This window comes from Glandiceps talaboti, chromosome 10 (assembly GCF_964340395.1).
Source record: "Glandiceps talaboti chromosome 10, keGlaTala1.1, whole genome shotgun sequence".
Lineage (NCBI taxonomy): Eukaryota > Metazoa > Hemichordata > Enteropneusta > Spengelidae > Glandiceps > Glandiceps talaboti.
In genome coordinates, this window is record NC_135558.1 from 19,201,805 (window position 1) to 19,218,590 (window position 16,786).

The window sequence follows — 16,786 nt, forward strand, 5'->3', positions numbered from 1 at the left end:
GACACGTTTTAGCAATTGTGTGTGGCTAATGTCTTTTAGATCATGTCTATAGATAATGCAGAACAAGATAAACATATGAATGCATTACCTTTGGTGCTCATATCACATTTTACTCAATGGCAGCCATATTTGTAATGAAAAATCATGATTACCAATAATTAACTCACATTGCCAGGTTTAAACGTTCTTTTTAGGCATTAACCTTTGACCTAGACTTGTGTGAATATATGAATTACTTAAAGTCAAAAACCATAGTTCAAGTGAAAAATGGAAAATTGTTCAAATGAAAGTGATCGCCTGCGAGATGTCCGTTAATTTGGGGCGAAATACATTATTCTTGGTTTGAGAAAATGCTTTGATTCAGCCTAGAAATGAAAGGTTATTGTTTTATTCATATCAGGAAATCGTGCAATCTTTTATGGCTACTTCACACCGCTATGTCAATGGCATCAAGAATAACCTCTGTTTGAGGTTGCTAGAAAACACTGTTGTTTGCACAACGGAATTGAAACATAGATACTATATGATTTAAATCGGTTCATTCATGCTATAGACATGACAAAGAGTCTTGCCAATCTGTCTGTGTGTCTGCTTATCTGTGGTTGACTTAAACGTAAAGTCCAAAACCATTGGGATGAATATTTTGATATTTGGTAGGGATGTTGATTTCAGTCTCTAGTTAGCATGACTGAACTAATAAATGTTGACGTGCTATAGGCATGTTGCGGTGTCTGGATGTGTGTGTGTGTGTGTGTGTGTGTGTGTGTGTGTGTGTGTGTGTGTGTGTGTGTGTGTGTGTGTGTGTGTGTGTGTGTGTGTGTGTGTGTGTGACTTACACTTGGTATTTGGTAGGAACATACCTTTTGGGGTTTAGTTGGGATAGTGCATCAGAGATGTGCGTTTTGGGTATACAAATGTGATTTTTGGCCAAAAAACTTAAACTAAAAAATTACTGGGCAGATCGGTCTGAAATTTGGTGGGAATATTATTAGTGGTGTGTAGATTAAGATTTGTTTATGACACGATGATCCAATCAATAATGTGCATATCAGGGCTAAGAATGTGTCTTTTTGGTTTAAAATCTATAATTCCATAACTACTGAGCAGATGGGACTGAAATTTGGTGGACATGTTCTTAGGGGTGTGCCTGGTGATCCTTTTAGTGATATGCAAATTAAGTGTAAAAATGTGTCTTTTTGGTCAAAATTCTGTAATTCCAAAACTAGAAATTTACCGGGGATGCATCTAGAGATGTGTAGATGAAGGTGAATTCAGAACACGGTGATCCCATCTCATTTTTAGTCAAAAACTTAAATATTGAAAACGACCTGGTGAATGGAGCTGAAACTTGGTGGGAATATTTCTGGTGGTGTTATTCTGCAGTTATTGTTCAAAACATTCTGACACAAGTGGCCCTAGCAACCATGACCAAGCCCTTAGCAACAATAAAATGATTATGCATATTACAAAGGTAACAATAGATAGGTAGGTAAGTGAATAAAAATTCAACTAGCAAATATGCCTAGCAACAAAATCGTGCCCATAGCATCAGCCAAATGATGTTGCATATTGCAAAGAAGAAACCGGAGATGGGTAGGTAAGTGAATAACGATTCCAAAAATGTAAGCAAATATGCCTAGCAACAAGACCATGTCCATAGCAACAGTTGTGCTATAATGCCATTGGCGCTAAAAATATTTTATATAAGGAAGACAATTAATTTGCACAATTTTCATTAACAAATTCAAGAGCGCATGTTGTACTTTCAACATTTCTTATAAACAAGGGTGGCGACTCCTTGCGATTTCTAAGAGTATAATAAACGTATTTTGTAACAAAATCACATTCGATTAATTATCATTACTTACATATTGACGTTCCTTAATGATAACAAAAACAAAATACATATGTGATGTAAAATACAGAGCAGACACTGTGTAAGGGATTTGTGTGTGTTATCTTTGTTGTCTCTATCTCAACATGAAGCCTTGTGATCAGGCTCACTGTACTGACCGTGATACAATCGTATCACGAGAGTTCTAGATCAGATGTCTCATAAGTGTCAGGTTTCAGTACATAGCTGTACCCGTAGTTTGTCATTCAAATCATCATCACACAGGGCACTCAAATCGATCTCTGCCACACATTCATAATGCGAAGTAACTGTTAACATGTAGTTGAAATTAATAGTATATTTCATGATTTTCAAATCAAAATCGTGATAGTGAACATTCTAGAATATTTTTTTTAGGAATGTTGAACGGCGAGTGTATGGATTGTCTTGACCTTGCCGTCTGTATATATGCCGCTGGCCAAGCAAAACAATTCAGTTACGTCTTCCTCGCCGTTAACCGCCAACATCTAACTAACAATCAAAATACATTTTTATAAACTATTTTTTCGTACTGTAAGTGCCCTTTCCACAGCACAATTCACCAGTTTTAGCGTTTATGGAAAAGTTATATAACAGTTTTGACTACACCGGGCACCCCCTGACCGCAGACTTGTATACTATAGTATTTTGATTGTTTGTTGTCTTTTGGTTTGTACATTATGTAGCGCACTTCGCAGGTTTTCACAGAAAATAGGGGGGGCGTGTATAAGGGGGGGGGGGGGGGTAATAAAAGCATCGACGCACGTCCTCTGATGTCGTGCGTGGGGACGAGAAACAGCATTTTGTTCAAACATTTTTTTTTACTAAATGTGGATTTGAAGGCTAAGAGTGTGACCCTACGAGTATGAGTACCGGGACCAGCGAGCATATTATAAGTGATGGTTTGGTGTGTTTTAATTTGATTTGATGCGATTTGTTTGTGGTCTAATAACACTGATATTTAGTTTTGTTTGTTGTTATTGTTGTTGTTGTTGTTGTTGTTGTTGTTGTTGTTGTCTTTTTTTCTTTCCCTGGCTAGCTTTTCCTTCCAGGCTGAATGTCGATTCTCATTATTGACTGAATACATATTCAAAGTCCTTTCTTCTACAATTCACAATATAAGATGGTAGGTAAACTGTGATAAAACTCATACTTTGGCAATTATAAAATGATAAATGCTTTCATTTAGATATAAATCAAATCAAATCAAATCAAACCAAATCAATTCTTCTGTCGTGTATGAATCAATGATTGTACAGTAAGTTATTAAACTAAAATCAACATTACCCGAAGTTGTACTTTAGTCTATGCTTCGTATCAGGAACTGTAAATGTGACAACGACAGTCGCAGTCTTCTTGTGCGGGATGTGGCATACCATCACTCAGTTGAATACAACAGTGCAGGGTATGGTATCCATGGGAGCAAATGACGTCACTTGGGGAGCCTGATAAACAAATTCAATTGGGGTACCCCACGGACCTATTTCATTAAACCCATGCGTCATAATGAATAAATTGGTTTGTCTTGCCAAAATATTAGAATTGCTTTTGAAGTCACACAATATGGACAGTGTCCATCAAAAATATGCAATATGGTTCTTTTGTAGTCGACCAATAAAAATAACTAGCTAATCGCGTGTCGTCTCCACCTTGGATAAGGTCAGGTCAAGTTGATCACCAAGCTCCCCGCATATTTGCATAACAACCATAACTCATCTTGTGTGTTGTTATTAAAGTTATTCCGTTTGACCGATGGTCTCTATTTGGTCGGTAAGTAGATATAACTTTTCATAGTCCTTGGGGTAAACTTTTCATCGACTATAGTAGTGTCACCGATGACAATCATAATTTTAGTAAATTCCTTATTTGACCTTGGTATGCCCTACTTCGATTGAAATGTTAATCAACTTTATTCAGGGTCATGAAATTAGGCCACCAACATGAATCCTTACGTCAGTGAAGAAGACCATTTATGATCATTTATCAATGTTGTTGGGAATGGTCAAATGACAGTAAAAAGTAATTTCATCATAGCCTATGTTGGCTGTCAAATTAGACGACTAATTCCACGCTAAAAAAAGGGGAACGAATAGTATCTAGACTACTTTTATCTATGGTCTCCTTTACATCTTTTTACGAGTGAAATACCGTAACAGAAGGCAAGTATTTCATGCCAACTTACATGTATTGTTTGTGTTAACTTGTGTTTGTGATAACTTTTTGGAACTGTGAGATGGCACCGTAGCTCATGATTTGACTACGTTTTTGTCTTTTTAAATTTGACCCTGAGCCTTCAGCTTGATTATCTTTCCCAAAACTATAAACTGAGCTTTTATTCATTCATTCATTCATTTACATATATAATCTATTTAATCATTACGTTTTGGAGTAACGTAGGAGAAAGATGAATGGATAGAGGTATAATTATTGCACATTTAATATTGCATAGTACTGGCCGCATTTACAGAAGATCAATTATTAAAATTCAGCTTATTAATTACAAGCAATGGAATATTCACATAAAATGTAATAAGGGACGATCGCACAGTGTCGCACAAGCTCAATAAACGAACATCATTTGTTTAGGACACCCCCCCCCCCCCCCAAACGAACATTTACAAGTGAGACGTCGACATCACAGTCACGTTTATATATGATGATGTAAACCATGATGGAAATTGTAGCGGTCACAACACTACGATCGATGCAATGTAAAAACATAATTGTAAATATGAAGTTCCTTTACACCCTTGTTGACCTGTTTACTGAGACGATGGTAAATACATCAAAATACTACCGTAAGCCTAGTACTGAACATGTCATGGTCACATTAGAAGTGAATTTTTATCACCTTACTGTTATAATCTTTATTTTTTAAAGGGGTTCCCAATGACATGGCGGACAAGCAAGTTAATGCTATGTTCTGAGCCACTACTGAACTGCTGCAATCTCTCTTGACGGGTCTTGATTCCTGGAGAGATAACGAGAATTAATTTTTTCAAAGTAAGAAAACTAATATAGTGCGTAGTTTCATGTCGTAATCTATAAGAAATGTTTTAAGCGCAGGTTCATTATGTTCATAACCATTATTTGTACATGATGTGAAGGTGTATGGGAAGCCGTTCAGGCCAAAAGTATTTTTTTATTTTTGCTATAGTATTTTATATTTTTCGTACTTACAAACTAATTTTAACAGTTTATGTACTTTTATTCCATGTTCACATTATTTTAATTGAAATAAGTTTGCATTTATTTGAGAATATTGTTTTATTTTTCGTCAAACCAGAATTATTTTAAGGATTATATATAATTGAAAGTCAAAATATATTTTTTGTTAAAGTTTTTTATTTTATTTTTTAAATTATTAAAAAAAAAAATTCAACTTTTTTTTTTTCCTTCCCAACTTTTTTTTTTGGCCGAGTCTGCTGACAGGCGCCGGTGCAGAGCACGTCGTGCTCGTACCAGGCGCCTGTCACGAGTACGAGGCGTGACCTTTGACATCACGTTCTTATTACCTTCGGTCGCTCAAACATTATATCAGATCTCAAAACTGTTAATTGACGTGTGATAGTATCTGTTTTTTCCAACAACCGCGACTTCAGCCGCGTACGATCCATGTGCAACGGGTAAAGGTATTTCCAATGGGTCAGTCAGGTACTTCTAGTACGAGCGCACATGTTGACGTCGACCTGCTGTATTACATACGTAGACGTGTCGTTCTCAACTTTTCATGATATATGCATGTGTACTCAGAACACCGAGAGAATGTATACTACAATGTACGATGAAGTAAACTGAATCTTTACAACAACAACAACAACAACAACAACAACAACAACAACAACAACAACAATGATGATAACAAGGCGATAAAAGCTGGTTTAGGTTGATATGTAATACAGCAGGTCGACGTCAATATGTGAGCTCGTACTAGAAGTAGTACCTGACTGACCCATTGGAAATACGCGTTCGCTTTTCCTCACGTTTTTGTTCCTAAAGCTGTTTTGCTCACGCTCACAGTATAGTGTACCATCTTATTTCAATTCTGGTCAGTTTCACAATAATGAATGTAATTGTTATTGATGCAACAAACTTTAGTTGTTTTAGATTAACTACCTTTACCCTTTGCACATGGATCGTGTCGTACTACATCATGTAATTTACATCATACATGTACATGCGGTCGATAACCTTAACGTGACGGTGTACACATGTGTGTACGCGGCTGAAGTCGCGGTTGTTGGAAAAAACAGATACTATCACACGTAAATTAACAGTTTTGAGATCTGATATAATGTTTGAGCGACCAATTTCGAAGGTAATGAGAAGGTGTATTTGACGCCGAAACACGTCGTAATGGATGTCGAAGGACATGCCTGTCACGAGCACGACGTACTCGTGACAGGCGCTAGTCAGCAGACTCGGGGAAAAAAAAAAAGTTGGGAAGAAAAAAAAAAAGTTGAAATTTTTTTTTTTAGATTTAAAAAATAAAATAAAAAACTTTAACAATTATATATAATGCTTAAAATAATTCTGGTTTGACGAAAAATAAAACAATATTCTCAAATAAATGAAAACTTATTTCAATTAAAATAATGTAACCATGGAATAAAAGTACATAAACGGTTAAAATTAGTTTGTAAGTACGAAAAATATAAAATACTATAGCTAAATTAAAAAAAAATATTTTTGGCCTGAACGGCTTCCCATAAAGGTGTCCCTTAATTTGTATATTTATTTGTCAACTTTAGTAGCACACTACTTTATCATACTTTTATATTTATACAAAAAAAACATGTCCTTATTTGTACTTTACATGCAGGTGTCACGTGGAGTTTTCTTATTGGTTGAGTAAAGATGTCTGTATCCACAGTGGTAGGGAAAATCGGCGTATTGATAGAGGGACCTCATTGGGATGATGATACGCAAACTTTACTTTTTGTTAACATTCATGGACCAAGTGTTCATCGCTGGAATCCAGCCACAAACGAACACCACAAAGTCGTTTTGAAAGATGGTAGTGTATAACTTTATTAGAGTCTCTGTCAGAAACAGCTGAGCGAAGCTTAAGGGTTAGGTTGATTCTACGTCATCGTCCGTAGGCTGTTAATTTTTTCTTCTTCTCTGAAACCGGTGGTAGGGTTGTATTGATATTTGGTGTGCTTCCCCCTTGGGAAGGCTATAATGGTGTTTTCATTGCAATTTGATATGAGTATACTCTTCTGTTTTTAGTGATTTTATTTGTATTTTGGCAAAAAACCGATATTCTGACTTCTCCAAAATCAGTGGTCTGATTGCTTTGATATTTGATGTGCCTTGGCAGAAGTCTATAAAAAGAATTTCATGTGAAGTTTGAAATGTTTTATATATTTAGCGATTTCTTATTGTATTTTAATCAAAAATGATATTTTCAACTTCTTGGTGGTCGGATCCCAATGATATTTGATATGCATGTCTCATGTTTACTTCAAGTTCAATTTTACGTGTGTTAATATTCAAGTGTTACGTCGTGTGTTAAATGGGGCGAAACTCCATCAAAGTCCTTCAGTTGTCCAGTCGGTGTAAGACAGGGATGTATGTTAAGTTATGTTATTTATTGTTGCCTGATGAGGGGGGGGGGGGGTGTTCAAGTTTGTTCATGCCAACTTGATATGTGTAATTTTCTATGTTGCTCTTTCTATTTCAGTTACTACCGTAGGCACCATTGTACCAGATAAATATGGTGGGCTTGTTGTGTCAGCCGATAGAAACATCGCAAGGTTGGACTTTGACAGTGGAGAACTGACAGTACTGGCCAAAGTGGATACACATAAACCGAGAAACATGATAAATGACGGGAAATGTGATGCGGCAGGTCGTTTCTGGATAGGTGTGTGGATTGCTTTATCAGAACAATATATACAAAAACCTGAGATAAATTTCTAGGATTATCAATTTTACGTGTATGTATGTATGTATGTATGTATGTATGTATGTATGTATGTATGTATATGCATGCATGCATGCATGCATGCATGCATGTGTGTGTGTGCGTGTGCGTGCGTGCGTGTGTGTGTATGTATGTGTGTGTGTGTGTGTGTGTGTGTAAGCAACCTAAACTATAAAACCACTTGACCAATTGCCATGATATTTGGTGGGTATCTTACCTTTGGTGACGAGTTGGGAATTGTTCAAATCAAAATTATCTTTCCACCGGTGTGATTGGGGTCAAAGAATGTGATTTTTGGTCAGATTGGCCTGAAAGTTGGTGGGAACATTCTTGGGTGTAGATTCAGAATTCTTCATGACGTAGTGATTCCGTCAGTGATATGCAAATTAGGTCTACAAATGTGTCTTTTTGGTCAAAAGTCTATAATTCCAAGATTTCTGAGCAAATAGGGCTGAGGGAATGTTCTTAGGAGTGTTGAGATTAAGAATTGTTAATGGTATGATGATCTAAACAGTGATATGCAAATTAGGGCTAAGGCCAAAGCTACTGAGCAGATTGGGCTGGAATCTAATGAAGATGCCATGGAGATGTGTTCATGAATGTGTATTCACAACATGATCATCCCATCAGCAATATGCAAATTAGGTTTTGGTCAAAATCTTATATCTTGAATACTACGTGATGAATGGGGTTGAAACTTCTTGGGGATGTTTGTGGATATGTCTGCAGTTATATTTTAAAACATTTTGACAAACGTGGCCCTAGCAACCATGGACACGCCGTTAGCAACCGTGAAATGATCCATATTACAAAGATAACAACAGGGATGGGTAGGTAAGAGAAGAACGAATGAAAAAATGTACGTAAATGTGCCTAGAAACAAGACCACGTACATAGCAACAGCCAAATACAATGGTGCTACAACTCCATTGGCGCTATTTTTGAGATCGGTTATAGAGTGCTGTGTGTTGTTTATTATAGGTACTGTGGGTCCACCGCAACCAGCTGTTATGTTTGAACGAAACCAAGGAAGCCTATACAGTGTAGAGTCAGATCATAATGTTGTTAGCCATTGTAATGACATATCTCTATCTAATGGATTAGCATGGAGCAACGACAATAAACTTATGTATTACATCGACTCATTCACCAACCGCGTTGATGTATTTGACTTTGATCTGGATTATGGCGTTATCAGTAAGTATGAAAGCGTTGATATAATGAATGATGCTATTGGGAAAGATAGATTTACTGACATCGTTTTCATTATGTGTGCTATTCAATATGAGGTCTTTAAATTTGATGTTTAAAAACAACCATATATAATGCTTATTAGGATAGACATCTTAATATAGTTGTATCGTTTACACCGGCGCCTTTCCAAAATCATAGACAGGGCTTTTAGCAGTCGACCATTCTCCTTATGTGATAGGGCTCTGCATGGACGTGAATTGAACCTTTGGGAATAGGTATCTGGTATCATTTCATTACACTTTAGTGTTATACAACTCAAGTTGTCACCATTTTTAATATAGACACATAAGCAACCAAATAATTAGTTAATTAATTAAATAAATCATTTGTTTTCATTTTTGCATCACATCACTTGCACCACACAAAGACCCGGGAGATAAAGTAAAGTGATGTCGACTGCTAAAACCCCGATTGTATCTTTGTTTTGGAAAGGCACGAGGTGTAAAGGTGCATATATATATATATATATATATATATATATATATATATATATATATATATATATATATATATATATATATATATATATATGTATATATATGTATATATATATATATATATATATATATATATATATATATATATATATATATATATATATATATATATATATATATATATACTTCGAATTCACCCGCCTGGCGAGTATGACCAGCTATACTGCCCATACGAAAGAAAGTTGTAGTGGAGAATTAAATGTAACGAGTAAACAAGTCACCTTTCACTCATATATATACTATATATATATATATATATATATATATATATATATATATATATATATATATATATATATATGTATATATATATATATATATATATATATATATATATATATATATATATATATATATATATATATATATATATATATATATATATATATATATACTTTTCTAAATGGACTTATGATAATCCAAGCCACACTACAAGTGGGATATTATTTTTCAAAAACTAGCCAAAGATATATACATTCAAAACGTGTCAGTTACTCAATGTTTCAAAGACAATGTATCTGTTCATTAATGGTCAATATTATCCGTACATGTAGATGGTGAAGTAACAAGTTTAAATCTTGAGTGAACTCTTGGTTTTAAATCTGTCGCCCTGTTCTAATGATGTTTCGGTACGGACCCCAAAGATAATTTGATTTGAATATGATTTATCGTGCACGTGTATATAGCTACGAAAAATATGTTTATCCACAGGGTATTTAACACTACGGTATTACTAGTAAATTATTGTGTCTAACAAGACATTTTCATAACAAATGTTCAGTTGTAGCTAGTGAAGCTTTATATTCAGTTTTTATAAAGATATTTCTCAAGGCTTAGCTATTGAACAAAATTTAACACAATGTGTAAACAATGGAATCACATCACATAGTATTTTAAATGTTTAAAGGTACAGAAAGAGTGCAATTTCCAAGAGTGGTTAATTTTGTGTGATATAACGTATAAACATGGACGTTGAGGGCTTTGCTATTTATTAGTTTATCTTGTCAATTTGAAATTTCGTGAATATTTTCAAGGGGTATTGTATTTTTATATTTGTATAAGAAAAGAGGAGTTTTAAAGACGATTCAGTGTAAACCAGTTCACTCTCATACTTGCTGGTATTTAGGTAATCGACGAACATGTGTTAATATCCCCGAATCAGAAGGGCTTCCAGATGGAATGACAATGGACAGCGAAGGCAAACTATGGGTTGCTATGTTCTATGGAAGCCAGGTTATTAGAATTGACCCTGGAACAGGTTAGTTGGACATCTTCATAAGTTTAACATTTCCTATATTAATATTATTGTTAGATAGAAGTATTTATTTCGTCAAAATGCATACTGTATATGTTGTACACAGTAACACGCACGCACCATACATACATACATACATACATACATACATACATACATACATACATACATACATACACACATACACACATACATACATACATACATACATACATACATACATACATACATACATACATGTACATACATACATACATACGTACGTATAGTATTTAATATCCTAACCATATAACTGTAATTAATGTGTTCATATTTGACAGTTTCTCTTTCAATTATATACAACTAAGAGGGGTTTTAACGTACTGGACTTCTTATATCGGTAAATAATGTCATGATACTGACGCCTATAATTTGAATGGATTGCAAAAGGCCCAAACTCCATTTGTTGTGATTCTTTTCATTTTAACCATTCTAAGTTTGTTAATGTGTGATTTCTGATCTCACAAAAGGCCAACCGTTATTCTCACAGATAAGTAGGTAAAAAATGTTAAATTCGATATGCACCAGAATCAATTAAAAGGGCCGAGTTAAACTACTCCGGGTATTTTTTGTTGCTATTTAAAAAAGAAAGAAATAACACATATCTCTAGCGCCCTGATGACATTTTCCGATACTTTGTTGCTTCTTCTTATATCTCACCAAGATTGTTCTGGGTGAAGACAGATAATTAGGAAAACGTTATTAGCCCCCCCCCCCCCGGCTACAACAATGGGCTCCTTTCGTCTGTGCGTCAGTCCGTAATGCGTCATTCCTCAGCCATGCATCATCCGGTTAATTGCAAACCTGACACAAAGGTGACATATCATATGGGACATATGCACGTGTTTTCACATATACAAATTTGACCGCATGGAGGCAATATTTGTAGTTAAAATTCAATATTACTGCATAACTCGAAAACTGTAATACACAGACACTCCTTTCAAGTGTCTATCTCCATATTGTCAGATGCAAGCTATCTTTGGTGACCTTGACCCTTGACCCTGACCTTCATGGTGATTTATCAAAATCAAGCCAATACCTGCCTATCACAGACAGATTGTAGTATTTACATATTGCCAATTACTTTTAAATCGTGTTAACAAGTAATATTGAAGAAAAAATACACAAGCATTAATTTTGGTGCTCATGTATTTTTTTACTGAATGGCAGCCATATTTGTAGTAAAAGTCACTATATTACTGTGTAACTCAAAAATTGTAATTACTTCTATTCGTGTCTAACCCCATATCATCACATGCAAGCTTTCTTGTATGAGTGACCGTTGACCTTTACCTTGACCTACAGGGTAGACCATCAAAATAAAGTTATTGCAGACACTGTGTAGCAATTATGTGTGTTCAATGTCTTTTAGATCATGTCTATAGATAAACCAGAACCAGATAAGCAACACATACATTATTTTTGGTGCTCATATCACTTTTTACTCAACAGCAGCCATATTTGTAGTGAACAGTCATGATTTACCACAAAACTTGAAACGTTAATACATAGAGACTACATTTAAGTATCTACCCCTATATTGCCAGGCGTAAACTTTCTTTTGCGGTACCGACCTTTGGCCTTGACTCTTCTTCAGGTTCAATTATCGTAATTCATCAGTTTCCTGCGTTATCAGTCACTTAGTAGTATATATTTGTTGCCATCACTTTCTTTCAAATCATGTCTCCATTCATGCAGTCACATAGAAGTAAAGTATGTGTGTCTTCTACGAAGACTTGTTTAAATTTAACTTAGAATAGGGTGGATAGCGGTCTCATGTTGAAAACATTACGTTTTTGGCCTTTTTCTTTTAGCACGTTCCTTCTTTTCTTTCATTTTAGGCACTATTTTACGAAGGGTGAAATTTCCAGCTAAGGGCATAACATCTTGTTGTTTTGGAGGGGCTAATTTAGATGAATTGTATGTTACATCCGCTTCATATGGTTTCTCAGAAGAAGAGTTGGCAAGCCAGCCTCTAGCAGGCTCACTATTCAAAGTGACAGGTCTTGGTAATAAAGGTAGACATGCAAACACGTACTGGGGGTAAACAAAAATCACTTAATTTCTTATTTCGTGACTTAACATAATACTTTGCATCTGATGAGTTCTTGAGGTTTTTGCCAGTGAGTACATTTCCAGTTATAAAGTTGTAGCATTGATCTCATGGTAGGCGTTTTTAAGGCCAAGAAAAAAAATTGTTTTCTGGTCAGTTTGCATCACTTAAATACCCTGCCTCAATATTCTGTTTTTGCATGTTTGTCCAGCCAATGCAGACTGCAGATCCATGGGAAAAACACAAAATAACTTTCCCTGCATTAATTGCTACTTCAGGGAAGACAACTGCAGAACTAATTATGAACAATTAACTAAAACATTTGCGTCGTCACACCACTTTAGGCAAAGTTTCCTGGTCAGAAACAACAACTTTTTTTTTGTGGCCACCACGTCTAATTACCGAAAATATGCCAATAACTTGTTATATCTAAAAGCTAATATTTCCAGGACAGATGTGCTGTGGTATCACAAATGTATGTACCAAGTTATAATGAATTTGAAGTGTGCACTCATGAGATATAGCCTAATACCAAAATCCATTAATTACGTAACTTGCTCATTAATATTCATGACATGTTTTCCAAAACCTAATCAATTTTTGACCAAATTTCGTTTGAATTGAGCCAGCTGTTGTTTAGAAAATAGTGACACACACACACACACGCACGCACACGCACACACACACACACACACACACACACATATATATATATATATATACAGACTTTTTGCCCCCTAATATATCTAAAGGTAAAAAACAAAAGTTGACAAATATTTTCAACTGAAGATAAAAATGGACACTGTCTTCAAATGAAAATACTCATACACTTTGATACAAGAACAAACCCATACATTTTGACCAGATTTAAACTGAATGCCTTCCGTAAGGGCAAAGTTTTGAGATTGTCATTCCTACAGACAATTGTTAGGATACAACAGAACATATGCAATAAGTTATTTTTGCTCATTGATTGCTATTTGCCCATTGCTGTGAGTGATCTCCTGGCCAATGACAACATGTAATGTGAAGCTTTATAGAACGTTGTAGCATAGCACCCACCGTAGAAAGTCTTAGTTTTAATGGCCAAAAACAAAAAATTTTCTGGTCAGCGCCCATCACTTAAGTACCCCCCTTCCCGCGTTATTTTTTTCTTCCGTAAGCCAATTCAGTCTGCAGATGAAAGGAAAAACACAAAAGTAATTCTCCCTACATTAATTGCCACCAGTGAAGACAACTGCAAAACTAATCATGAACTAGCCTATGACATATGCCCCACATACACACTTGCTGTAAAGTATTAAATAAAAAGAACAGTAACTGCAATGATAAGTAGATTGATTAACATTTGTTGAGAATGTAAAAAAATGCAGTCTTAAGATATAGCCTAATTACCGAAAATCATTAATTATGCAAATTATTCATTAACACTAAAGGTACCCAAACAAGCTTTACAGGACATATGCGATTGTTATGGTTAACGTGTGTACTGAATTATATTGAAATTGAAGTATGTATTCTTAAGGTATAGCCTAATTACCGAAAATCATTAATAGTGCAAATTATTCATAAACAGTTGTAATGTATATCAACAAACTTGATAGGACATATGTGTTTTCTTATGGTTAACGTATGTTCTAAATTATATTGAATTTGAAGTATGCATTCTTAAGATATAGCCTAATTAACAAAAATAATTAATTATGCAAATTATTCATTAACACTGTAAGGTACATCAACAAATTTCATAGGACAAATGTATGTTGTTATGTTTAACGAATACACTAAATTATATTGAAATTGAAGTATGCAGTCTTAAGATATTGCTTAATTAGTGTATTTCATTGATATGCAAATTTCCCTAATTAAACATTAACCGATCTGGCTCAAAACCTAATCAGGTCTAGCTATTACCCTAAAAATTATATATCCCAAATTTCATTACGATTGAGCCAGCCGATTTTTAGAAAATGATGACACAGACACAGACACAGACACACACACACACACACACACACACACACACACACACACACACACACATTTCGTCGCGTCAGTGCTGTAAGGTCGTATCTGCTATGCAATTGTACAGCTAGGCAGATACTACCTTACTGCAATGACGCGACGATTTCTGCCCTAAAGTATCTCATTCCTTACGGAAGTTAAAAACAGGATCACTTTTGGAAATTAGCAATATAGTCTCTTGTTGCAACTTAAGCCAGCTGAGTGAATCCTCAAAGGATGGAAGAGAAGACTGATCAATACACTAGTAATTTGTATAGACTCCAACTTTTAAATCTAATTTTAGTCCACATTTTAGTAGAATACGTTTGGTATTTAACACTAAAAAGTGGTACTATGCCTGTTCAGCTATAACCGCTTCAATGTGTACATACAGTTGGTACGTGAAAATACGATCAAAATCAGATAGATTACCCCCCCCCCACCCCCCCACCCCCTTACGGGTTTACAGAAAGAAAACTTCGATATGATAAAAATTCCTACATAGGTAGCCAGTGCAGACCGTCACAGGTAATCCTAAAGATGGCGCTGTTTACACCAAGTTACCATAATTAAAAAAAAAACACTATTTAAAATCGTTATTAAAATTATACTTTCTACGCTTTCACTGTGCTATAATATTTATTTATTAAGCCTTCACAAGAAGAGGAACCAACAATGAAAAAAGATAACACGATACATTACAATCATACAATACAATATAATGTCAAAATGACATCAACAACATGCTAAGAATTTGACAACTCTGTGGATCCTTCGCATATAAAAGCTGTCTGACACTGTCCGTCAGCCCATCTGACATACGAGATGTTTTCAGATTTCTTAAGACAGATTTAGAGTATTGCATGTCAAACATATAGCGAAGAAATGAAACATTATTTTTGACACAAATTGCCCGTGTACGGGGACAATAAATCAGTGTGTCCCTACAGCTTACCACAATAATGCATATTAAATGCATATAAAAACAACGTGCACGAGAATTATTACTGAAAATCGATTTCATCAGTGTAAGGGAATTGATTTCCACTGACGTTTCAATTTTTATCACATTAATTGCATTTAGTTCTTTTACTTTAAAATAGAACTTAGATTCATTAAATAGTTCAGGTGCCTGTTTGATGGGTGAAGAACATAAAACTGTCGACGTCGTTCTGGTGCGTACGTTTCAACTTTCTGATCTGGTGATATAAAGCTAAGTACACAAATCTATATAATGTAAAAAAAACTGTGTTGCGTACAGTGTAGATTATTTCGTACAAGATATCAAAAAGTAAACAATGGCCCTTTTTGTTGTTGTTTTGGACGCACCGTACTTTACACAATTAATAAAAACGGTTTTGTACATGGGGCTACACATGCAGAACGGCATGCACCAAATTCAATGAAACCTGCTACATCTACGGATCATACAAAGATATACGGGAGCATTTTCAGTTCATCTCTGGTTCAATTTGACATTGTTAGAAATGTTTGCATTTAAAGTATATGTGAAGAAAAGTGAGGTCGTGTTGATTTGAAAGAACGGAGGGAGAAAAGAAAAACCACTGTGTGAAATGGCCAGATTGTCCTATCAAAATAGTGGGTATTTATGTATCATATGACAAAAAGAAAGGACTTGAGTTAAATTTGGCAGGGCCTATAGAAAAACAGAGAAAAATAAGCATAGAATGTACCTATCACTGTGTCACCTGACCAGATTTTTTGCGTGAACTTTCATTGACCTTTGATACAACATATATGTTAGTCTCGATTATCCAGACCCCTGTCATTGAGGGCTTCGATACACCCCTGCTGGGATTTTAGCCCTCAACGGCAGGAGTCTGGGTAACCGAGACTCGACTACGTATTATGTATCAAT

The 16,786-nt window shown here is 35.1% G+C and overlaps 1 protein-coding gene across 1 annotated transcript; it reads left to right on the top strand.

The window, feature by feature from the left end:
- The first annotated feature begins 6,730 nt into the window (after positions 1-6,730).
- Positions 6,731-12,897, top strand: LOC144440725 (regucalcin-like). Its single transcript, XM_078130107.1, has 5 exons — positions 6,731-6,890; positions 7,560-7,742; positions 8,784-8,999; positions 10,680-10,811; positions 12,692-12,897. Exons 1-5 carry the CDS (start codon positions 6,731-6,733, stop codon positions 12,895-12,897), a joined length of 897 nt encoding a protein of 298 aa, XP_077986233.1.
- Positions 12,898-16,786: the final 3,889 nt, after the last annotated feature.

Bases quoted from the DNA above. Each gene is read 5' to 3' on its own strand.
- LOC144440725 (XM_078130107.1), top strand. From the start codon at position 6,731: ATGTCTGTATCCACAGTGGTAGGGAAAATCGGCGTATTGATAGAGGGA. The intron at 7,743-8,783 runs GTGTGTGGATTG...TGTTTATTATAG, and splicing joins GGCAGGTCGTTTCTGGATAG to GTACTGTGGGTCCACCGCAA. The intron at 10,812-12,691 runs GTTAGTTGGACA...CTTTCATTTTAG, and splicing joins TAGAATTGACCCTGGAACAG to GCACTATTTTACGAAGGGTG.